The sequence below is a fragment of the Pygoscelis adeliae genome, unplaced genomic scaffold (genome assembly GCF_000699105.1).
Source record: "Pygoscelis adeliae isolate BGI_AS28 unplaced genomic scaffold, ASM69910v1 Scaffold187, whole genome shotgun sequence".
NCBI classification, from domain to species: Eukaryota; Metazoa; Chordata; class Aves; order Sphenisciformes; family Spheniscidae; genus Pygoscelis; species Pygoscelis adeliae.
In genome coordinates this window covers 578,071-603,038 of record NW_008825103.1, presented here as the reverse complement: position 1 = coordinate 603,038, position 24,968 = coordinate 578,071, and the positions used below count along the sequence as shown (strand labels likewise).

Genomic DNA, 24,968 nt, shown 5'->3' with positions numbered 1-24,968 from the left:
GGCATCTGTGGTTCTAGGGTTGGAGATTTCGAATGCAGTCGGGTCCTTTCCCTTCCCCCAAGGCTCAGCGCAGCCCCCGGCCAGGTGACTGCAGTGGCTCTGCTGGCTGGGGACACACCCGGTGCCTTCGGCTGCGGGGGACCGTGAGACCCCCATCCCGCAGGGTCTGGGTCAAGGAGCTCTCCCTACGCTCGGGAACAGGTTTTGCTCCAGGGCTCCATAAAACCCAGTCACGGGAATCGCCTTCCCTCCTGCCAGCAGGAACAACGAGCGACTTGTGTGCTATTTCGTGGCCATAAACTTTATCTGCGCAGAGATGAAGAAATCATTGCTGATACCTCAGCTCGCAAGCTGATAACAGGGAGGGACTCACCTGCGGTGCTGTGTGTCCGTCCAGCCCTTGCCTTGCACCGGGGAGCCCTTGAGACACGTGGCTTGGTGGGTCTGTCCTCCGAGCATTCCTTCTTGCCGTTTCTCCATAGAGCATCCTCGTTACGTGGACGAAGGGATTCAAATGCAGCAGCGTGGAGGGGAAAGATGTGGTGTCGATGCTGCGCAAGTCCATCAAGAAAAGAGGGGTAAGAGGTTGGGCAGGTCTAGCACCTCTTGGGGTGGTGGGACGGGGGCACACGGCTCCCTGGGACAGGATACTTAAGGCTCCGCACCTTGCCTCCCCTGTGGCAGCAGAGATGTTTCGGTCCGTTTTGGCCACGCTGACTCAATCTCTCTCCTCTCCACCACCTCAGGACTTTGACATTGACATCGTGGCCGTGGTGAACGACACCGTTGGGACCATGATGACCTGCGGCTATGACGATCATAACTGTGAAGTTGGCCTCATTGTCGGTGAGCTGCAGCAAGGGGGGAGAATTGGGGTCCATCTCTCCATGAGCTCCAGAAGGAGCTCATGTTTCTTGCAGGTTTCAGGGTCTTTTGGGGGAAAAAGAAAGGGGATAGCGATGTTAGAAAACCAGCATTGCCCAGTGTTTGTTTTCTTCCATCTTTGCTTTCTGTGGTGCGTTTGGCTGTTGCTAATTACGGGGAATACGGGAAATGCAGCATCCTCTCACCGCATCCCTGTGCTTGGTTCAGGTACCGGTACCAACGCCTGTTACATGGAGGAGATGAGGCACATCGACCTCGTGGAAGGGGATGAAGGTCGGATGTGCATCAACATGGAGTGGGGGGCCTTTGGTGACGACGGCGTGCTCAACGACATCCGGACGGAGTTCGACCGCGAGATAGACATGGGCTCGCTCAACCCTGGCAAACAATTGTAAGCAGATTCTTGGCTTCGGCTCAGGCTCGGGGTTTGCTCTGCATTGTTCATCCTCCCATTGCGCTGGTGTTAGTGGGACCGAAGAGGTCGTCCTAGTTAACTAGGTCACCGCGTCCTCCGCCGTGCCAGCTACACCAATGCAAATAGGGGCTGTATCACAAATTTGGGTTGGTACGCCCAACTGAACCACTCAACACCCGCTTCCCTCGTGAGCCTTTCACTTGAATGTGTTGATTTCTGTTTCGTTCCCCGGCCAATGAAGTTATCTGCCAGCCGAGGCAAACATCACCACCTAATGTCCACATCCAAGTCCTACAGATCTCCCATTCCCCAGATGGCTTCTGGCAGCATGGGTGGGATTTGCGGGGGGGTCTCCGCAAACTGACAGCCCCCCTTCAGGTAGCCGTAAGTTCTCCTTGCAGAATGATGGTTATATCAACATGGCTTTATTTTCCCAGTGATGGGATAAACTACTCTGGAAAGAGACTACCTAGATTGCATTTGGGCGATTGCATTTGGGCCTGGAAGGCTGCCACCTCACGGTGGCCACCTGTGGCCACCTCACGGCACACGCAGCCAAACAAACACATCTTGTGCTTCTCCCATCGCCAGGTTTGAGAAGATGATCAGCGGGATGTACATGGGAGAGCTGGTCAGACTCATCCTGGTGAAGATGGCCAAGGAAGGGCTCTTGTTTGGAGGAAGGCTCACACCAGATCTGCTCACTACCGGCCACTTTGAGACCAGATACGTCTCTGCTATTGAGAAGTAAGTAGGATCCGGATGGTTTCCTGGGGTCCCAGCCCATCTCCTGACATCTGTGCTGGGGGAAAACAGGACCCACCACAGGGCAATCCGCTGACCAAACCAGGACACTTCAGATGGCAAAAGTTGGATTTCCAGGCATGAATCCTTTTTTGTTCTTTGATGTGCAGAGAGAAAGAAGGGCTGCAGAAAGCCCACGAGATCCTCACCAAGCTGGGCCTGGAGCCGTCTCATGAAGACTGTGTGGCCACCCACCGCATCTGCCAGATCGTCTCCACCCGCTCGGCCAACCTGTGCGGGGCCACCCTGGCAGCCGTGCTGCGACGCATCAAGGAGAACAAGGGGTTGGACCGGCTGCGGTCCACGGTGGGCGTGGATGGCTCTGTCTACAAGAAACATCCTCAGTGAGTCCATGAGGATGGGCAAGGCTGGTGGGGAGAGAGGGTGAGAGAGCACAAATCCGTTCCTGCCAGCAGTGGATAAAGCTTGGCACAAGCAGAGCATCTCCAAATATTCCCCTGGGCACCTCCGTTTGGATCCCAAAGGGGGCCCAGTCATTTACAACCCCAGAGGGTCACATCACCTGTGGTGGCACACTCAGGTCCTCTTTCCTCCTCCGTAGCTTTGCCCGGCGTCTCCATAAGACAGTGCGGAAGCTGCTGCCGGACTGCGAGATCCGTTTCGTGAGGTCAGAAGATGGAAGCGGCAAAGGAGCAGCCATGGTGACGGCGGTGGCCTACAGACTGGCCGCCCAGCACAAGGCACGGCAGAAGATTTTGGAGGCGCTCAAGCTGAGCCACGAGCAGCTCCTGGAGGTGAAGCAAAGGATGAGGATTGAGATGGAGAAGGGGCTGGGCAAGGAGACGCACCCGGAGGCAACTGTGAAAATGCTGCCCACCTACGTGTGCTCAACTCCAGATGGGACAGGTGATGTACCATGTGTATAAGCCCATGTATGTCCTGCGTAGGGCAAAGAGCCAGCATCGCTGCTCCCAACATCTGCACCGCGTAGGGAAGGGCTGGGACCTTTGCCATGGCCAGTTGCCTCTTCGTGGTGGGAGTGGCACAAACCTTTTTAACCTCCAGTATGATACTGGGGAGAGTGGCTGAGCCTCCAGGACGTTCTGCACTTGACTTAACACAAAGCCTGGCTTTCACTGTGGTTTTTGCCACCGCAGGTTTCTCACCACCGTTGTCCTGGGTTGCGCTCCCAGTTCTGTCGGTGGCTTGTGTGTGCGCCTGCCCCTTGGCTTGAAACCCCGTGATCTCCCCGAGCCTGGAGCAAACCTGTCCATCCATCGCCTTCCTACCTGCACCTGCTGTTCTCCATTCCCGGCCACGTCTTGGTTTCTGGTCCTCTCCCAGGAAGAGGGCAGATTCGGATCAGCTTTGTGCCACGTCCACGATGACCCTCGTTGGGATCTCTCTCCTAATGATTCTCTCTCGGGTTTACAGAAAAAGGAGATTTCCTCGCCCTGGATCTGGGAGGTACCAATTTCCGTGTGCTGCTGGTGCGCGTGAGGAACGGGATGAGGCGCGGCGTCGAGATGCACAACAAGATCTACTCCATCCCGGTGGAGATCATGCAGGGGACGGGAGAGGAGGTGAGGATGGGCAGCTGGAGGTGGAAAACTGGGGCGTCTTCCCTGGGGTGGCAGCAGAAGTGGCAGGCAGTAGCGCTAGCTGACCACAGGAGCTGTTTTTGCCTTGCTCTGCTTTCCAGGCTGCAAAACCAGGAGGGTGGAGAAGGCTGGTGCTCTCCTGCCTTTAGAGCAGCGAGTTCTGCCCAAGGCTCTGGAGTTTGAAAAGTGCTCTGGGAAGCTTGAAACTGGTTTTTAGGTTAGAAATTGTGTTATTCCCAGACATCACTGAACCTCCCTGAATCCCACACACTCCACAAGGGCAGATAAGCATCATCGCCGTTTCCGAGATAGAGAAACCACAACACAAGCAGTAAGAGACGTCTCCAGAGTCTTATTTGCAGATGGAAAGAGTTTTGCAAACCACCCCAGGGAGTGCTCGGGGACTGGGAGTATTTCTAGCAGGAGCCGGGGCAGACAGGCTCTAGGGATACCTTACAGAGGGACCGGACTCCCGCGTCACCCCTGGGAAGCTGGTCACCTCCCTGCTAGCCCCTCCATCCCTTCTGGGTGTAGTACGGGGCCTGCAAGGTGGAGGCGTCACAGTGATATGGCCTCATTGTCGGTGGGGAAGAGGATGAGAAAGGAGCTGTTTGGGGCTTACTCGCCTCACACAGCACAGCTGAGCAGCATGCTGGTCCGTTCAAAGCCCTGTTGGCTCGGGAATGGATCAACGTCTCCAGTAGGTCAGGCAGGCTGGCATCCAGCTGAGTTTCTTGCTGCGGTGGTAACTTCTCCTTTCGGCTTCGTACACCCAGCTCTTTGACCACATCGTCCACTGCATCTCCGACTTTCTGGAATACATGGGAATGAAGGGCGTATCGCTCCCGCTTGGCTTCACATTCTCCTTCCCTTGCCAGCAGAACAACCTGGATGAGGTAACCCCAACCCACCTCGTAGCATGCATGTCTGGTACCCAGGGCTGGCTGAAAAGCCAAAGCACACTGGAAACTCTACGTACCAGCATCAATGACCATGTGGCAGGTCAGATGGAGACCCAAGAGATGGGGAAGGTAGGAGCTTGGAGCTGCCGGTGCTTCTGACAAGCTCCTTTGCTGCATCAAAGCAAATGCAGATCCCTTGAGCTCTAGAGACAACCCAGTTGAGGCATCCTCCATGTGTGAGGATCTGACCTCCACGTGCCAGGCAGTGCCTGCCGAGAGCTGGTGGACCTGGGGTTGCTGTCCCTCCCGCCCAGCAGCCTGGGTGATTTACCGCAGGGTATTTCCACAACAGGGGATTCTCCTGAAGTGGACAAAAGGTTTCAAGGCGACCGGCTGCGAAGGAGAAGATGTGGTGAACCTGCTGAAGGAGGCAATTCACAGGAGAGAGGTGAGCGTCCACGTAGCTGTGAGAAGCCGGCTGCTTGCTCCCCACACCCCGGCTGTCTTTGGCATCTTTAATTGGCCTGTAAAGCAAATTAACGGGCTGAGCACAGGGCTAATGAGTGTCTGAATTTTAACAACCACCCTTAGTCATCACTAGAGGTTGGATTTTCAGACCCGGGAGCTAAGAGCTGGAGCAGACTTGTCTCACCATGAGTTAGGGAGACACCATGCTCGTTTCCTCAGTGCAGACCACCCAAAGCTCCTGCCCTGGGGGCTGTTCCTGGCAGGGCTGTCCCAGCGTGCCAGCTCCTCTGCAATTGTGTCTTGCTGGAGGTGTTTTGAGGTTTGAGCATCCACCTGCAGACGCATGGGGCTGCAGGAGGTCCGTGGGTGCCTGAAGGACTCCCACGCTCAGCAGACAGGTCCTTTCCGAGTCGTGGGAGCAGACATAGCAAGATGTGTCCTCCAGGAATAACCCACGCAATCCCATCCCTCTGCAGGAATTTGACCTGGACGTGGTCGCAGTGGTAAATGACACAGTTGGCACCATGATGACCTGCGGGTACGAAGATCCATATTGCGAAGTTGGGCTGATAGTTGGTGAGGACTGAAACTTTCTGACGGAGTTCCTCTGCCTGTGGTCCCAAACCTGCCCCCGTGGGGTGCTCCTGGCTGCAGGAGAGGTGTCCGAGGGCTTTTATCTTGCGTACGTGCCCCGCTTCTCTGATGGCCCCGTTGAAAGATGCTTCTCTCTCTGCAGGCACAGGCAGCAACGCCTGTTACATGGAGGAGATGAGGAACGTGGAGCTGGTGGAAGGGGAGGAGGGCAGGATGTGCGTCAACATGGAGTGGGGGGCGTTTGGTGACAACGGCTGCTTGGATGACATACGGACAGAGTTTGACTTGGCGGTGGATGAGCTGTCTCTCAACCCTGGGAAGCAAAGGTGCGTGGTGGCTTTGGGGGGGCTGGGAAGGGACCCCCGATGAGGCTGGGTGTCCAGGAACAGTTCAGTGGTGCCCCACCAGCCTCTTGGTGGAGCATCAGAGGATGATGAGCAGGGCAGAGTCTGGCTTTGCGATGCACCGATGTGTCCCTCGTCCCCTGCCCGCAGGGTGGGGACCACACTGCTGGACTTGCTCCAGGCTGTCAGGCCAGGGGGTTGTGTCAAAGGCATCTGGCAGAGCTGGGATCCCGATCCAGACGCAGCGTCCCTTCTTGTCCTGATGTGCAGCCTTGCCCTCTCCTTCCCAGGTTTGAGAAGATGATCAGCGGGATGTACCTGGGGGAGATCGTCCGAAACATCCTGATGGATTTCACCAAGCGAGGGCTGCTCTTCCGGGGACGGATCTCAGAGAGGCTGAAGACCAGAGAGATCTTTGAGACCAAGTTCCTGTCCCAGATAGAAAGGTAAGGTCCAACAGGCAGGGTGAGCACCAACTCTGGCCTTACAGCTGCAGATCAGAGCAGAGATGTAGTTTGGGGAAAGCGTTCCCAGCCGCTTGTGGGAGGAGTCCCAACCACTCAGTCTGGAGCCAGGATGACATAGGGTGCTGCAATGCCGGTAAGTCAGCAAAACCCATGTGGTTCTGACAGCGCCGGTGTTGAGAGACAAGGAAAACTGGGGTTGGCAATACAGACACCTCTTTATCCTCTGCCCTGGACAGAGAGGGGCCACAGGTTAAATAGCTGTCACGCTCCAAGTCAATGGCTTTGTCCTGAAATAGCCTCACTGATTAGGCTGTGACATCAGAGCCACATCCAGATCTGAAAGCTGAGGTTAGAGGGGAGCTGTAGAGTCCCTCCAGTCAGCGTCGCCCAAGCCGCGAGTCCCTGGGCTCTGCAGGATGTAGATAGGAAAGGGGAAGCCGCACATCCAAGTTGCTCCATCTCCTAATGCTGCCTGGCCCTCGTGTCCCCCCCAGCGACTGCCTGGCCCTGCTCCAAGTCCGCTCCATCCTCCAGCATCTCGGCCTGGAGACCACGTGCGACGACAGCATCATTGTGAAGGAGGTGTGCACGGTGGTGGCCCGGCGGGCAGCTCAGCTCTGCGGGGCCGGCATGGCAGCTGTGGTGGACAAGATCCGGGAGAACCGCGGGCTGGACTTCCTCAAGGTCACGGTCGGCGTGGACGGGACGCTCTACAAGCTGCACCCTCAGTGAGTTGCTCGGTGGTTTGCAGTTGTCCTCCAAGGAGGCTCACGCTGGTGCATCTGCCCATCTTGGGCAGATGGGGTGCTAAGAGTCAGTGTGGAAAGCTTCACGGGGGAGCTGGTGAGGAGAGGAGGTATTTTAGGGTCTCAAGGGCTGCCAGTAGCTCATTGATCTAAACTCTGTCAAGGCACAGCAAGAACCAGCTGCTCCCTAAAGGATGGGGCGCCAAGAAAGACAGATAACACAGCAGGGACCTTGCACCAGCCAGGACCCGGTCCCACAGTACCTGAGGCCAGGTTGACCCAGACACGGTGACCGGGTTCGACCAGGAGTCCAGATCATCAGGCGAAGTCACGGGGATGAGGCAGGTCTAAACCAAGAAGTCAGTCCATGATCTGGATCAAGAAGGCCCACAGCCAAGCAAAAACTCAACTATGCCTGAGCTGGAGGCTGGTACTCCTAGGACAATGTTGCTTAGACAACAACTAAAGGCACAGGGCTGAGCTTAAGTAGGGCTCCGGGGCCCATGGGTAGAGGGAGGGCTCTGAAGATCCCCCCCAGGCAAGGCTGGTCAGGGCTATTAAGGTTTATTAGTGCTCTCAGGGCTTGGTGGGACTAGAGAAGGGGCCAGATTTAGTCCCGAGTGGAGGATTATGTTGTGCTAACTGTGGACTTGGGCTGAAGCGTGGAGACTGACATTTTCCAATGCCTCATACCTGGCAGCTCTCTCTCCATCCACCTTTCTCCTCTGTGTCTGTAACACTGTTTGAGACTCTACTGAAGGCAGCTATGATGATAGGTGCGAAGTTGGTTTGTTCCTCGCAGGGCCGGCACCTTCAGCCCAAGGCAAGTTAAATCAGCATCTCTTCCTTCCCCCCCTGTGCCCTACAGCTTCTCCACCGTCATGCACGAAACAGTGAAGCAGTTGTCTCCAAAGTGCGAAGTGACCTTCCTCCAGTCGGAAGACGGCAGCGGCAAGGGCGCAGCGCTCATCACGGCGGTGGCCTGCCGGATCCGGGAGGCCGGCCAGCGATAGAAGGAAGGAGGTTTGCCGAAGAGCTTGGTTTCAGCAAAACAGGATGTTTCCCCACCCGCTCCCTCCCTCCTTCCCTCCCTCCGTACACACACACACACACACGGCCTCCCCTTGCAAGCAGACTCTTAGCTTTACTTGTTCTCTTGAGATACCACCAGTGGGACTGGAGATGCTGTGTGCTTTGTATAAAGAGTTGTCTTAGGAGTTTTATTGCATGCCATAAAACCGCGTATCAAGTAAAGCTAAAAGTGTCTTTTGGCTGTCTACCTGCATTTCCAGTTAGAGCTGGACCTGTTCCACTTGCAGCCTCCGTCAAACACCGGCTCTCCTTCCCCACATCTCCTAACCACTCTCACATCTTTCCTAACAGCAGAAAGGATAATGCTAGAATATTTAGGACACTGCATTGTCACTTTACAGTAACTGGTACCTATTTATGTATGTCGGAGTCGTAGCGTGTCTGTGCTGTAGAAAGCAAACCTCTTTAAGATTGGGCTAAAGACCTCCACTAGTCTTTTACCCTGATCAAGGCTGTATTATTTCCATGAAAGTCATGGTAACTCTTAAAGCACAGGGTGCAGAATTTCAACCGGCGTGTTCCGAGTCTGCACTGAGAGATACCAAGTATCTCTGTTGGTGAGCAATATTAAAGAACCAGCTGGATCCAAGTTAGAGGTGCCCCTTTAACTGCCCCAGCAGAGCACGTGCCTGGAAATAATTGGGGACTCAGGGTCTAATCCCATTTCCCGACCTCTCACCTGCACCCTCAACAGAGTGTAGTAATGTGGCACGTATGTATGGTTGTGTTACACTCCCTGGAAACCACTAGCATCCTTCCCTGGTGCATGTGTGGATACAAGGAACCACCACCAAGACGGGTCGGTCTCTTCCCTGCAAATGCACACCCCCAAATGTCGTGGCCGTGTGTCTACACTTGGCATGGTGAGTTTGGTTTGCTTTTTGTCTGTGAAATAGTTCTGTGTCTTCAGCCTTTTAGGTGACACCTGGATTTATACACTGTATGTTTCAAGAGATCTTACATCTTTTTATGTACATAGTCTCGGGGGGGTTATGTTGCTTAGTTTTGACTTCACCTTTTAATGTCATTGAAGAACGGTACAGAGTACTTATTTTCTTTTTTTCTTGTGTTATTTTTTTAATTTAAAATTTTCTTGGGGTAGACTGGAGAAAGAGACCCAAATTCCTGAGGACAGTTGTACAAGAGGTTTGGGCATTCTGAATGTATCGCCAGAACAAAAGGGGAACCAGAAATCCAGGGATACGATGCACGGGAGCAGTGGGGCCCTGCAGTGAAGCTTTCAGGATTAGGCTGGTTTTCACCTAAGGAGAGGTTTTATTTTGTCCCCCTGCCCTCCCCAGCCTGCTTTGCTCTGGAAGGTCACATCGCTTCCTATCGCAGGGCGTGGTGAACTAACCCCAGGGCTCTGCAGGGACCCGTGTCTGAGCCCGTATCCCTCACGCCACTGTCCCGCTCCAACAAACACTCGGCACGGGCACATGCGCTCGAGTGCTGACGGTGCGCGTGGGCCCGCAGCGAGGCACTGGCAAAGGCAACCTCAGCTTGTTCGATGAGGTTAGCAGCGATAATTGGCGTCACCTCATTTCCGTTTGGCATCCTCAGGGCTGTCGGCGAGCGTTCCCGGGGACGTGCGTGCCCGCAGCATCACTTTGTGTGCCGTGGTGAAAAGCAGCGATTAATTTTTGCCCACAGAAAAGCCTACGGATGAACTAAACGCTGCAGCTCTCTGCCTGCGAGAGCAGAGGCGTACAGGTGGGGGGTGGGTACGTTTCTGTAAATATTTAGCAGAAGATAACGAAATTCCAGTGGTGTACAAAAAGGAAAAAAAATTAATAATTCCCACGAACAGACCTTCAGTTTGGAGGATAGAGTTTTTGTCTATTTTTATGTATATTTTTATACTGCTTGGGGTAACCTCATTACCAAAAGTCTCTCTTCTATGTTGGGGGTCAAGTTCAATAGCACAATTTTAAAGCAAAATTACTCTTTGGGCATTTTAAATGCTTATTTTTTTTATAAGCCTCAAGACAATTATAACAAACAAAATCTGACTGTGTATAGAAATGATGTAAGAAACCAAGTTTAGCGGAAGCTTTAGAAGATGTTAAATAAATTTTTGAAAGATGATACAGAAATCCTCTAATATGGTACCAAGCAGTTGTGTGTGATTCTTTCCTCAGAAGACCAGCATTTTGCCTGCTGAAAAATGGAAACAGAAAGGTTTTTGCCGGCTGCACTGTGCAGAAGGTTGCATTAGTGGCTCTATTTTTAAACTCTTATCCAGCTGTACCCCTTTTGAAATACGTAGTGTTTTCATCAGTTAGTGAGCTAAATTTTATACAACTGTAGTTTTGGGGGGAGAGTGGGAAAGATTGGGACTATGGGGCAGCCCTGCTTTTGTAGCTGATTCAGGCTCCAGTTCAGCGAATTGTTGGAGCGTGTGACTAAAAGGGCGAGAAGAAAACGTGGGTAGTTAAGTACCTGGTTAGCAAGGATGGGTGGAGCCGGGTAATCTTGCTCCCCTTGCCTTTCTCTGCAGCGAAGGACGGGCTGTAACTTTACAGCGGCAGGAAGGATTAGCCCTGAGCTCGCAGGGCGGTGGTGAATTGCTGGGCGCTTTCTCTTCTCCTGGAACAGAGAAAGTAAAGGCAGTACAAGTTACCTGGAGCTACAGCTGCTTTTGGTCTGTCCCACAGTACCTGGTCTGGGGGTTAGCGGTAGCAGCAGCTCTGTGGGGCTGGCAAAGCAAGGGAGCCACGTGCTGAAGCTCGAGGATGCAGATCTAAACTTTCTGTGAGGTCAGGGAGGATTTTTGGCTGGGCTTGGTCAGACGGATACCCACCTGGGTATCCACAAGGCTCCTGTAAAGCTTGAAAGCTTTTGCTTCCCCTTTGCTTTGACTCAGAATAAAGCAGGGTCTGAAATGTTCCCAGTTAAAAAGCAATACTTGAAGCGTTACAAGACACCCGTGTTAACCTGTGACCGCAGATATGCCCTTGGCCGTGGCTGTAAGAAAGGTTTTTATTAAACGCTTCGAGAAGTTTGTGCTCCTTTTTGTCTCAAAGGGGATGAGCACCAGAGATGTTTGCTGTACAGTCTGATTGTAACTTCAGTGGGACTGTAACCTCACACCAAAATGTTGCTATGGGATGTTATGTGAATGTGTTTAAAATGAAGAAGGGAAGATTAAATCGTAACTACTGATATGAAGGGAAGATCAAATCTATTACACGTAGGGAGAGACAGGCAGACGATCGACTTGGCTTGCTCAGTCTGTCTCTTTCCTCCAGTAAGAAGCGCTGCTTTGTGGATTTAGGATGGCTTTTGTTTTGCTTGGTTGTTCCCATTAGGATGCATTTTCTTTGCACTCCTGGTGTCGTGCTGGCACGTCCTCTGGCCACGCAGGCATCAGGAGAACAGGGTCTTCCACTGCGTCAGCTGCTGCGCTGGAGACACTGACCTTTCCTCCCTGGCAATTCCCTCCTTGTTGGTACTTTGGACAGGATTTTATTGTTACTGCTTTTTTTAAAACATATATATACACATGTATATACAAGCAGCAAATTATTGAGCCTTCCAAGAGGAATTTCCCTCTTCCCTTCTTGGAGTCAAAGGCTGTGTAGGGAGAAGCATTGTATTTCAGTCATCCAAGATGTATGAGGAGTATCTGAGAGGACCCGAGATGCACAGACCTCTGGCCTGGAAGCAGCTCAGAGGTAGTTTGACCCGAGATAGCTTGGTGCCTCTGTGCTGCGCTGTCTCTTATCAGGCAATCCAAACGTGCCCAGGCTATCTGACAGATAAGAGGGTGAAAAGGTCCAGTGTGTGGGAGGGGAGCGGGGACAGGTGTAAAACAGTGACAAAACCCGCAAGTCCCCACGCCACAGGTGGCGAGGTACAAGACAGCAACAAAATAAACTGGAATGGGGGGAGCCTTGGTCCCCCACCTCGCCACAATCTCCTCCCCTCCAGCAGATAGAGAGAGGAAAATACCTTCTTTCGACAGGTCATTTTGCTTGCTCTGGTAGAAAAGCAGTCACCGAAGGCAAAAGAGGAGATTCCTGGTCACAAGGTAATTTGGAGTAAGAAAGAGTCAAATTATTTACCTTGTGACATCCCTGACAAGCCTGGAGTCTTTCTGGCCTGAAGCAAAGAAAATGCATCTTAATGTGGGTGTTGGCTCCGTGCGGGGCAGGGGGAGTTAAATAAAGCCAAAGACTGTTCAGCTGCTAGCAGAAATGATTGACTGTAGATTCACCTAATGTTGTATTTTGTGTTTACAATATTTATTTTTAGTAATTGACTGCAATTATATTATATATAGGCTTCCTTATTTTTGTACTTTTCATACCGTTTTCCTGAGTGTGGTGTTGTACTTCTCAGCTCCCCTTTGCCACGATTGCTGCTCCTAGTCAGTGACAAATAAAAGAGAGAAAAAAAAAAAACCAACCACCCATTTTCTGGGGTAAGTTGTGACGTGTTTGGGTTTCTGTGCTCCTCTCACTCCTGCCCCTGCTCCTCTCACTCCTGCCCCCTGCACTGAGCCACTCCTTAGCAATCCCTCAGGAAGGGCACCTGCACCACTGCCCCATCCCCAATCCCTGATCCTGTCCGCTGGGACGAAGGACCAAAGCTGGGAAGGGAATTGCTTCTTTGTACTGACAGTCCCTCCACAGCCAGGAGGGCGAGGGAGAGCACAGGTAGGATCAGGACACCCACAGATCAAGGGAAGGAGTCGTTAACATCTGGAAAAAAAATACGAAGATGAGTTTCATGTAAGCTCTTGCTCCATACCCCACATCCTCATCGCACCGCAGGGTGGCGGTTCCCCAGCAGCAAGGGCAGACGTGCACGGGGGCGTGCAGGCCAGGGCTGCGTTTGCACACAGCAATGGCTTGTCCAGGCTGAGCAGGGGCTGCGGGTGGCCCTGGGAGCCAGCAGGGTGCAAGGGCAGAGCAGGATCTGGACCTGAACGGGAGGTGCTAAGCCCTCAGCACAACGCAGGAGCCCTGTGGCAGCTCAACCCACCACCAAAGCTTAGATTTCAACTCCGGCATTACATAAAAAACAGATCTTTTAATGTACCTGTTCTCTTCTGCCATTAACAAGCAGCCCATATTTCTTTCCACTTAATCAATGACAGTTTTAAAGTCTTGGTACTTCTAGTTAAAAAAAGAAAAACTGCTTACTTAAGTATCTAAATACCAAGTTCGATGCTGTAGCAGACTAACGTCTTAAAATGCTTCTGCTTTCTGCTTCCAAAGAAGTATGACACAACGCAAGTTTATACAGAGGTGCATCCACGGGCTGAATCCAATAGAAAAAGCTATTCATGGCAGAAAAGGATAGACACTGGTGAGTATTCCACTTGAAATCATTTATTGACAAGTTACCATGTTTTTCCATCTTGCCTAACACATTTTTATCCTTGTTATAAAGTACAAATGGTTTTATACTTTTCTGACGACGTTAAAAAAATAGGCTACTAAAGAGGCAAAATTCCCACTTTGAATCCAAAAATCCTGCTGTAAGAATTCAAAATTGCAACAGACAAACATAAAACCCAACACATAAAGAACGAATACGGTGTACCTCTTATACTTGACTCATTCGTCAAACCAACTGAAAAGGAATCCCTTGTTCCCAGCTCTTACTTTGGATCCTGTGACCTTGCTTAACTGATGTGAAGTTTGTGTTAACACATACGACTCAAAAGGCACTCAAAGGTCACAAGTTCCTGAGCTAAAACGGGATATATTCCCAATGTAACAGTTAAAAGAAGTCACAAAAAAACAATGTTTAAAAACTGGTATTTGGTTCATGTGAGTATCGTAAGCATTCTGTAGAATCCTAGCTGAAAGCTGCTGCTGTGTAATAGGCTCAAATGATGGTAAATACACTAGAGTATTTTCAGTACATGGAAAAAAATAATTCACTTACGAGCATCCTTATTAGCAAATTCACGTGCTAAAAAAAGATAGATATTTGCTGCAACATTAAAAAAAGCCCAAGAACAAGAAAGAAATGTACGCGTATGAGATGCAATAAAGGCTTAAAAACAAGCAGGTTTGAAAATCTGTACAGTTAAATAACTAACAAAAGTTGACAGGCAACATTTACACAGATGTATTTGGCCCTAATGGAAAAGGACCACGAAAGTAAGCAGAATATGGATCTGGTATTTACAGATCAGTTATTAAAAAAAAACCAAAAACCCCACAACAAAAAAACACACTAACAATCCACACATCCTACAATGTGTGCTCAGAATCTGACAGGTAAGCTCTTAAGATGTCATTCACACAAATTCCTTATTTCCAATTTGGCTCAGTTTTCGCCCAGAAAAATAAAAGTGTAACATTTCTCAAACATGGAATGGCTACTGTCTGAAGATGCAGAACAGAAACAAAAAAAAAAGGGATAACTGGTTTTGGCCTATATAATTTCTGATCTTCTCTTCAGATATGCATAGGAGTATACTAAGGCCATATATATTTGCTACAGTGTAAGGCCTTTTTTGTTGTCAAAGCTCTGTGCGTCAGCAGGGCATTTAACTTAAAGCAGGCATACAGAGTTATGGAAGTGCTACTATATCCCACTGAAGAGGTCTCAGGTTTCCGAATTATCTAGCAGCGCCTCGCCGTCGGCCTTCTTCTCTGGCGATGTGTACAAGAAGTTACAGCAGATATAGAGCGGGAAGATCAGGAGTCTACTGTCCAAATTCATTACTACCTGCTCCTGTAAAGCAAACACAGTGGACATTTGCATAGCAAGCAATGCCATTAGAGGGAAGTACCTCAAAAAGCACACAAGATTGATACTAACACTCATTCCATACATTTTAATCGCTATGCATTAAAAAGCAGAAGATAAAAAAAAAAACCCAAGATGGTAATTCACCTTCACCTTAAGCAGATGTTTTATAATATTAACACTGATAAGCTGTTCTCAAAATGCTTTGACCCAGTGCTGCCAACCCTTCTGCATCAAAGGTAACAGAACCGTAAGAAATGGCTGAGCGAACTTTACCTTCAAGCACGCTGGAGAGAAAGGGAGACTTTTCTGCCACTATCAGTTTCAGGAGATTTAACCAACCAGGCAATCCATAACAGTCTATACTTTAAAGGAAATTACAGTTTGTTGGTAGGAATTTTTAGGTTTTACTCTAGGAACTTGTTTTGGTGTAGCAAAAGTGAAACTTTATCCTACAGTAAGGATGGCATTTACAAGGAAAGGTTTTCTATGTACTCACCCATCTACGTATCACTGCTGATTAGGATTTCAGAAACTTGAGGATCAAACCTTTCACATTCCTTACTAAATTCTGCTGTCACAGATGGGTGGAAATGGGCACATTCTCTTAAGAAAACTCCACTCCTCTCTGAGGCTTTTATTTATTTTTTTTAATAGAGTAATAAATACCACCCTTGAACAACACGCAGACATTCTTTTAACTCTTCAGCTTACAATACAAGAGAGTCTTCAAACAAACTCCAAATTTGCCTCTAAATAAGCAGGAGCCTGATGGACGTATTATTCAGATGGGTAATCTCACCAGTGTTGGGAGTCTGGGAAAGCAAGCAGTCATGCAGCAGAACGCTACGCTAACAGCAGATAGCTTCAGCAGCACCATGGGAACTAATTTCACTGTTATCAACACTAATGAAATCCACCCTATCCTACCGTAGTTACACTTCACAAATTAGTTTAATCTTCCACTACCTATAAAAGGAACACTTGAAATTCCACAAAAGCGATAACAACTCCTCTTCAAAAGCATTGTTGACTTCTCAGCATTTTTTTCATGCCTTGGACTCCACAACTCAAGTTCAACAGCTCAAAAATCAACAAACATACCTGGTCCTTCTCAAGGGTTAGGATCTGATATCCTGTTGTTCTACTGCAAATAATTTTCCCACTGCTATCAAAAGAGGCTAGACGTAACCTAGGGATGTAACAACAGTTAAATTAGTCTCCCATAACTTAAGTTTTTCCAGCACAAAGAGTTTCTCCCAAGGAGACAGAACAACATTCTCAAACGTAACTAACTTGGCGGCACCAAAATTTAATGCAAGCACGGATGGAAAGACTTAGTTACGGTAAGACATTTTAGCATAGACCACAGGGTCTGCCTTGGTTATTGTTTACCTGAAGGCTATGTTTCTCCGAGGCTGCAGACTGACTGATCCACTGCATGGCTGATTCAGTGTATTCCGTTTGAAAATGATATAACGATTTGTGTAAGTAACAAGAAGGTCAAAGCCAAAGTTGAACCCAGTCCACCGCCAGCAGTACTGAAGAGCGTTAAGTTAAAAAACAAACAAACCAGCGTGAGTTACTGGCTACAACACCAACGATAACTGCCACTTCTCCAACAAATCAAACTTGGGAGTGGGATTCTCAGCTACAGAGATGTATGGTGGATTCAAGGATCCTTGCCAACACCTATTTGAAACATAAGACATCTTGGTAGGCAACCACTCACTTTAGCTGCCATCCTTTGCAGACAGATGACCACATGAGACAAGCTTAGTATCAGCTGCCTTCCAAACATACAAAAATACATTTAACACAAGTGGATCTAAAATACTTCTGCGTTCCGGTAACTGGTGCTGTATTTCTGAGTAGCACTTAACTACACGTCCCATTCATGCTTAAAGCACTCCTTGGAGTACAACGTCCTTATGTTAAGCAACTTCACTGGGAAAAAAATTCACGTTTCCTGTTTTTTCACAAGACCTGTTACCTAAAGACACATATACATATATGGAACGCACAGCGGTTCTGCCTGCGGCTATTACATTTTACCTAGAAAGCTTCCTTTTCCAGTTAAAAAGAAAAAGACATCAGTGACCAGAGCTGTATTTTAACTGCAGGTATTTTACAAGTCTCAAGGGATAAGTCATGGCTACATTCCCTCCTTTCACACACTAAAAGTTTTTCCAAACATGGGCTTGCTTGCAGAACAAGAGCACAATTAAAACACTAATTCCTTATTCATCGCAAAGACGGCAAGCGTTTTCATCCTTCTAGGGAGAACAAAATAATTTCTTTAACGTACCATCTCCATTACATCTTTTTGATGCAGTTTGACAATTAAGACCTACATGTTTTGAAAATACCTAACATGTCTAAGACATGTCAGCTATGCACAGACTTAGCCACACACCATACTTACATCACCATCCTTTGCAAGTTTTCGACCACACCTCATGCTGTTTCCTTCCAGTTCCTCTTTATTTATTTCTTGAGGCCTACAAAAAACGTGCATCTTTAAGGACACTTCAACAGCTTTGTATGGTACTTTAACGTGGGAAAGATGAACGGACCTGAGTAAACTGGTCTGACCACACAACTGACCCTTCTTCGAGCAGAGGTTAGACTAGATGACCTCCCAGGATCCCCTCCAACCCGAATTATCCCATGAAAACCGCAATATAAACCTCAGTTAGGTAGGACTTTTACAAAAGAACCTTTCCAGATAAGAAAATAATAGCTGTTGCAATGACATCCATTCTCCAATCCTCCTAAAAAAAAACTAAGTCCTTTTTAAACGCAGTAGTCCTGACTTACTAGGCACAAACATAAATGACTGCTACTGCTGAGGAACAGCTGCAGGACTCTGCCGAACAGCAGCGCTATGAAGAAGCACCCACAGAGACATTGTGAAAGATTTCTCAAGTAGCTGGTTATGCAACTTGTCTAAAAAAAGTTTACCCACAGTACTCATGAAGTGCCACAAGCCTCTTGATTCTGTCATCCTATACCAACGTGAACTTGTTTCACCCAACAGTTTGCACTGGCGCTTCAATGCATAGAAAAATCTTGCAGAGCCAGCGTAAGTAAAAGCAGCCCCCGTTTTCCAGAGGTATGTTACTCACTTAACTTTAGACATGATTACATCATTAACCAAATAAGCAACCATTGCCAGAAAGTCTTCAGGTTACACTGAGGACAAATGCTTAAAGCGAGTATTATAAATCGCAATGAAAGGCAACCCCCACAAGCAAGTTAAATTATAAACCTGCAGTATCAAACAATATACTTCAAGCTATATAAGCAAGAAGAAACGTAGCATCTGTTCTCTTCCTACTGTACACACACCACAGGAACTTGTCGCTATAGCTTTTACAAACAAACTCAGCCTGTGGTCTTTCCCCCCCGTTTCTGTAAAAAACACCAATCCTGGAAGATTAAGTATTTTATGAATAAGTTAAGCAAATAAGGTAATCATGCTAACCAAATTCATCCAAGAACCTCCCGTGTGCTTTTTCTACACTTTCTAGCTGAACCGGTTACGTAGCTGACCTAAATTCAGTAATGGTGATAAAAGATTTATTTCTGTTTAATTAGCGACAAATTTCACAAACATTAGTACGTAATGTTCAGACAGACATTAGTATTCCCCCCCCTCTCAATTCCTCGAGCAGCCTCAGAAGATGCAAAACTTCCAGCTTTAACCACTTACACTGGCCTACCATATGCTTAGTGAACAGTCAAGTTATTCTATTTCATTCCTAAACACTTCCAAAGAGACTATTAGAGTAGAAGCAATTCCAGTCATGGACTTGAAAGATGTGTCTTGCATCTGCCACAGAACAAATGTTTAATTAAAAAAAAAAGTGATCCACTTTAGCACAAGTAAACCTTGAGCAGCTACAGTTCAAAGTCACAAACTCCACTATTACACTAAAAAAATCCTCAAATTCTGAGGAGTGAATAAAATGTTTAGTCCTTTTAAATGCAAACTACATACAGTAGAAGGGAAACATTTTCTTCTCTCTAAAGTTATCAAAAGAGCAAACCACATCACACATTTCAAAGCAATATAATTTCCATGTTGGCAGTCCTAGAATAAGCAGGTGCAATTATGCTATGCACCAGGTGGGATATGAAAATAGAGCCTTACTTCAGCTCACTGGGAGTCAGACTTCACATTTCATTCAGCTTACTAAGTTTGCATCCTTATCTCTAAGGGAAAAAATGTGTTAAGATACTGACACAGGCAGTAAGCGAGAGAGGAAGGGCAGCAAGTCTGGATAAAAGGATGGTCTCATAAAACCTTAATTCTTTCCTTTCAGCTACAGGTTGGTCGAATGTCCAAAGTATTTGCTTTAATACAAACGAACAGTTGCATGTCCTCCCTTCTAAGGCACAACTTGTGAACCACAGGCATCTCCCTGCAGGGTGGCACTACAGCTTGCCAGTAGAAGACAGAGCCGTGATCTCAGGACTTCAAATAACATTTATCTTCTCAGATATTGCATGCTATGGACTAGCGACATTACAACTGAGCTGGACGTAACTACAGGGAAGCACTCCATGCATGCCTGCGTGCACACCCCCCCCCAGCTGCAGAGAACACCCTGTTCAAAGACTATTAGTCCATTATTGACTATTAAACAAACAGTAACCTGGATGCCACCTTGAACCATTAAGTTTGTAAACTACTAAAGTCAGAAGCTAAGACATATTGAGAAGAAACACTACATCTCGCCCACTTCTTACCATTGCCGTTAATGAAAGACCTTGGCAATGAATGCCAGAACAAGAGATTTGGGCAAACGGATGTCTGCTGTTAAGTAAAACCTTCTCTGCCTGAGATTTGCAGGTTTTAGCCGTCTTAAAAAAAAAATCCCATACTGAAAAAAAAGAGAAAACTAGACAAGCAAGAAAAATGTGGAAAAATACTCTGCTCATTCCAAGAGTCACTGAAATAATCAGCACTGTAGTTGAACATGAAAGTTGCTCATTTTAAAAGCTGGTATGATCCTCATCATCTTCACTTCAGTTTTGTATGAGAGCTTGCTTTTTCAGAAGCATGTATATCTGATGGCTGACAATTAAAACGTTCTCACTGCATTACAGTGAGCTACCAAAAGACTTCAAAAAATAAGCAAATACACGGTCTTATCTTGTGTCAGAATTGCGATGACTATGTTAATACTCACTTTCATATTAACTGTGGTTCCCATACAAGCTAGAAGGTAACACATGCTGTACGTTCATCTACTGTTAGATACATCAATGACAGCATTACAAGAAAAATCTTCCCAAGAAAAAAAATAGTATCAGAAACAAGCTGTGACCACCCGACATTAATCTGTAGGAGCTGAAATGATGAGATTCACAATCATATACTTTACCATTTTCTACAGCACTGCTATTGACAAAGAGAACCACTTCTTAAAGATCTTCCTAAGACCAAAGTCAGAGTTTTGGGGACTTTTTACACTATTACATGGTAACATCAAAGGAAGTAATTAAGCAAATATTTCCGATATAATACACAATTAAGCCACAGAAGCCACTGCCACAGGGTGTTCGGGCTAAAGCATAAGCTGTTTCAAAACAGAACTGTACGTATTTAAGAGCAGGTCTATTGGTGGTTGGTCCTTCAGTAACGATCCAGCCAAAACCTCCAGGTGGAAAATCCTTAACTACTCACTGCCAGAGAAGTACATCAAGAGAACGCTCACTCTTCACTTTTAAGGAAGATGGGAGATTTGTAACTCTACCGCTGAACGCTGCCACAGACTGCATGACCTTTGGTTCAAATCAGGACAGTGGTTCTTACGCTTTTCAGATTGCAATTAATAAGTTAAGCCTACCATTGCAATTGAACATGCTCATCTTCAGAACGGCAAATGCTGGGCTAACAGAACTGATGGAAGAAAATAAAGAAGTTGGTTTATTGGTTTTTGAAAGGTAACAGACATTTTGCAGCTTCCTGACCTGACATTTATTCTCCACAAAACACACCAAGAACTAGGGGAGAAGACAAAGGCAGGCACAACTCCCCCAGTTGCATTTTGCCATAGTTTCGGTATTTAGAAAGAGATCAAGGGACCTGGCTCAATGCAACGTGGCAAAAAGCAAGCAGAAGGAAGGGAAACAGTTTGTGATCACACGCATACATGTAACATACATTAAATCAACACGCCTCGCTGCCCAAGCCACCACCAACAACCCTTGTTAAGCACAGGCTCAAGAAAACCAACTACGCATTGCACCCACAGACACCAGCCAGGGTGTTACATGAAGTACAGCTACATGCAAATCTTTGAAAGGGCACAGAAACATGGTAGTTGCCATGGAATTTCCTCAATGGCAATGCAATGCCAACACAGTGCAGCACATGGTCGAGGAAGGAGAAAAGGTAGGATATAAAATAGGAGGATTACAGAGAGAACAGGGTCTTAGCAGTGGAGAAGGATGCACTGACTGGGAAAAGCTGGAGGTGCTGGCAGTGAAGAGAGCTATCAAACGTAAACACTGGGTGGGGGAAGGGCTGTGAAATTAGAAGGGAATGAGGCGAACAGGTCACAGGATGCCAAGCCCTGCTGGGTGCTGGGCCCTCGCTCGCTACCTGGGAGGCTAGGATGGGAGAGGCAGGAACAGAAGTTAGCGTGCAGTTATCCCTGCATAAACAAAAAATGACAAATTGCCTTCTACACCAATACAGTTACTCACACCGCATCACCACCTCTTGCCCACCTAGCCTAGGGAGGAAGAAAGCAGGACAGAAAAGGCTTCTTCTCCATCTGCAGTACTTTTCCTAAAATTGTCTTTAAAATGGAAGGCTAGCAAGTTACTCTTTCACAGCCTCAACACATATTTCAAGGCAAAGTACCAGTGAGAAGCATTAACCAACATCAAAGAAAATACAGAACATCCCTCCCCAGCGTTTATCTCCGGTCACATTATACAAGTTTTCTAGAGTTCTACTGTTTAAAGGATAGGAGATCAGCCAGCCCAAGGGAACAGACGGCTCCACAGAGAACAACAGAGTTTAAAACCACTGAAGTATGCTTTCCCCCCGCTCTTCTTAATGTAAACTCCAGAAGTTAATCATGTCAGAATTCATATGAGAGGAAAGTTTCTAATTTAAGAAAGAAATAAAGGAAAGCCTGTAATATACCTACCCAATATCATTGTCTTGTTCTGCTCTGAGCATGGCAAACCACTGCTGTTTGTAAACAGAGGACAGCCATTCTAAAATTAAAAAAAAATAAATAAGCTTGGTGTTGTCTTTGGAGCTGGGAATGGGGATGTTCATAAACATTTGAAATATAGAAATAAAATTACATGGAAATAATAAGGTTATACTTATTAACTGGATGGTCTATGCAAACCCACCACCTGATAACGCACTTGTGTTATTCATCTCCAAGCCTCAACTACAGAGGAAGCGGTACAGATAAAAATCAACAACTAACACTAAGTAACTCAGGATGATATTCATCTTATCAAGCATTCACGATTGCCAGAAGTGATACAACTCAACACATTTTCTCGGCGTGCAAAGTTCTGTTAAGCCAAGGAGCTTGTTAACAAGCTCTTGGGAGAAGATGCTGTTTTCCGAATCCCCAACAGAATTCTACACAAGTTAAACAAGAAGAAAACAGAATCAAAGGATAAAGGAAACAGTGACTTATCACGGATATGGTGAAAACAAACAGAAATTGTCCCCTACCAGGAATAAACATAAATCATGTCTTCCTCTGAGAACAGCATAAAGATTTTATCGGCTGTATTAATTTAACAGTTGCAACCAAGAGATAAAACAGAACAAAAACTAATAGCTTCTAAGTCAGTTACACAAAAGGGATCAGAGGCACCCAAAAGCACAGTATGTAAGTTCTTCTTAGTCAAGATAATGAACAGGGGCAAGTATGCAAGGTCACGTACAAGAACAAGCTCTCTGGAGGAATGGACTGGGATGATAGGAACAGTAAGAACCACTGTTACCAGGAAAACAAAACAGGTAGTTGATGAATATGATAGAAGGGAGAAGAAGTGATATCATAGTGCTGAGATCGCCTTAGAAGTCCCAGATGCAAAAATTAAAACCAGCCCTTGCCCTACTAACTCTACAGTTAAGATTCAGACCACGATAGGACCAAAATGGGAATTAACCAAAGTACAACAGAAAGTATACAAATAATTTAAAGAAAACTACAAAGGTAAGGAATGGATGTGCTAGAAGGAAAAAAAAAATAATCAGGAGATAGAGCATTTTCTCTGTTTTTGTATAGGTATATATCTATTTCATAAGTCGTATTGCAACTGCAGTTCATCTATTAATTTGTAAACATTAGGAGGGAAAAATACTGTTTAGGAAATGTTCGGAAGTTACCAGGTAAAACAGAACAATGAGCACTTCGCTTACAGAAAGACACATTAGGTATTTCTGTCTCTTACATCTTTTCTATGCAAACAAGAACAGACTCTCTGTTGTGAACTCCTAATACAGTATTTCAGTGTTCTCCTGCAGGCCCTATGCACATACAGGGTATAGAAAATAATAATAAAAAAAAGAACATAATTTCTTTCAACTATTCAACATGATTGCCTTCTTTACCTCCCTGAGAACAATTTCATCTGGAATAATCTAAAAGGCTTACACTACAATACAAACTACCCAGTAATTTCCACATTTGCAGACTCTCAGGTACGATGCAATCACCCCAAATACTGGATGCTGGCAGCCAGTAATCTGTTCGAAAATGCACCACCGATATTTATCTAAGCCTCCTTTTAAACGAGGAAAAGTTCCTGATCTTAACACAGCTTTTAGCTACAAACTGATATCAACAGATTACAAGGGCTATCAAGCATTAAACTCTAACAGCACTTCATGACACATGCAGAGGTCTCCACATTATGCTCTTCTGCCCTCCCCGCTCTCCCAGTTCTCTTGGAATTCAAGCTTTTTTTTTTTAAATTAATAACCAGTGGTAGAGCGTAAACATCAGACACTCTCCCTGCACTAACCACACACGCATTGTCATCACACTACCTTTCGCACTGTACGACTACAAAGCAGCCAAGCCTATTTCAGCATTTATCACAGCTTATGAACTGTTCAACTACGAAAGAGTAAACGTTTTGCTCTCTAATATCTTGTGAACTATGCGAAAATTACACATTCTTTTTCAGTAAGCACAAGCAAATCAGCCTCAAAGTTGCAATTAATCTTGTAACAATTTAAGAAACATTCTTCCTCTGACGTGCACAGATAGAAGGCTTCTGGTTTTGAGTATAGACACAAAATTTATCCACTGAAGAACACTGAGAAAAGGCTGCCCATCGCAGTTCTGGTAAGTGATAACAGCAGCAACATTAAGAGAAGGAAATCAAGTGTAGTACTGGCAAATTCCTGGTTCGTAACACCTTATTCACACACTGACAAAGCCACTTCACAAGGAAATAACCCACAGTTCTCCTGTGTCATCATTAAATTAAGGATCTAAAGGGTCATTCACCCAAAGTTATCTTATTTTTTGTTACAGAATGAAGATGCCTTTGCATTTTGATTATAATCTGTACCAATATCAATCTTAAGTAAGATGGATTGTATTTACTTTATACATCACTTAAGCATATAAAGTACCACATATCAGAGATCAGATTTGCTCTTCTTTGCTTTTGTATTATTTTACGCATAATACAAAATTTTATCACTTGCTTGAGGTCAAAAACTGCCCCATCTACTGGACATAACTGCCCAAACCATTCACCCAAACTGCAAGTCAGCTCGATGCAGCAGTCTATAATGCACTGCCTCCACCTGCTGTTGGAAAAACACTTCCAAATACATGTTTTGAGCACAGGATAACCGAGTTACTTCGTATTTTACTTTGTCAGAACTGGTGCAGAAGACAGTCTCTTCTCCATCTATTAAGGTAATAATTTAAACCAGAACTGGGAGGAGGGAAAGACATG

General features: G+C 46.6%; 2 protein-coding genes across 3 annotated transcripts in view; one reads left to right on the top strand and one right to left on the bottom strand.

Annotated features, from left to right (window-relative positions):
* The window catches only part of HK2 (hexokinase 2), a 24,013-nt gene extending 11,356 nt beyond the window's left edge, over positions 1–12,657 (top strand). Inside the window, exons 5-18 of one of the 2 annotated variants that reach the window (XM_009327201.1) lie at positions 483–578; positions 747–846; positions 1,093–1,276; positions 1,892–2,047; positions 2,215–2,448; positions 2,667–2,971; positions 3,500–3,648; positions 4,443–4,562; positions 4,921–5,016; positions 5,513–5,612; positions 5,773–5,956; positions 6,265–6,420; positions 6,936–7,169; positions 8,056–12,657. In XM_009327201.1, coding sequence (XP_009325476.1) covers positions 483–578; positions 747–846; positions 1,093–1,276; positions 1,892–2,047; positions 2,215–2,448; positions 2,667–2,971; positions 3,500–3,648; positions 4,443–4,562; positions 4,921–5,016; positions 5,513–5,612; positions 5,773–5,956; positions 6,265–6,420; positions 6,936–7,169; positions 8,056–8,200 — 2,259 coding nt within the window. In that variant the 3' untranslated portion in view covers positions 8,201–12,657. Of the gene's footprint in view, positions 1–482; positions 579–746; positions 847–1,092; positions 1,277–1,891; positions 2,048–2,214; positions 2,449–2,666; positions 2,972–3,499; positions 3,649–4,442; positions 4,563–4,920; positions 5,017–5,512; positions 5,613–5,772; positions 5,957–6,264; positions 6,421–6,935; positions 7,174–8,055 lie in introns of those variants that run through there. The other variant, XM_009327202.1, reaches the window with a different exon arrangement.
* A 941-nt stretch (positions 12,658–13,598) lies between these two features.
* Positions 13,599–24,968, bottom strand: part of GMCL1 (germ cell-less, spermatogenesis associated 1) — a 22,447-nt gene continuing 11,077 nt past the window's right edge. Inside the window, exons 10-14 of the mRNA XM_009327215.1 lie at positions 22,166–22,235; positions 17,419–17,494; positions 16,389–16,534; positions 16,098–16,185; positions 13,599–14,978 (exon numbers count right to left, since the gene is read on the bottom strand). Of these exons, the coding sequence (XP_009325490.1) occupies positions 14,850–14,978; positions 16,098–16,185; positions 16,389–16,534; positions 17,419–17,494; positions 22,166–22,235 (509 nt within the window). The 3' untranslated portion in view covers positions 13,599–14,849. The remainder of the gene's footprint in view (positions 14,979–16,097; positions 16,186–16,388; positions 16,535–17,418; positions 17,495–22,165; positions 22,236–24,968) is intronic.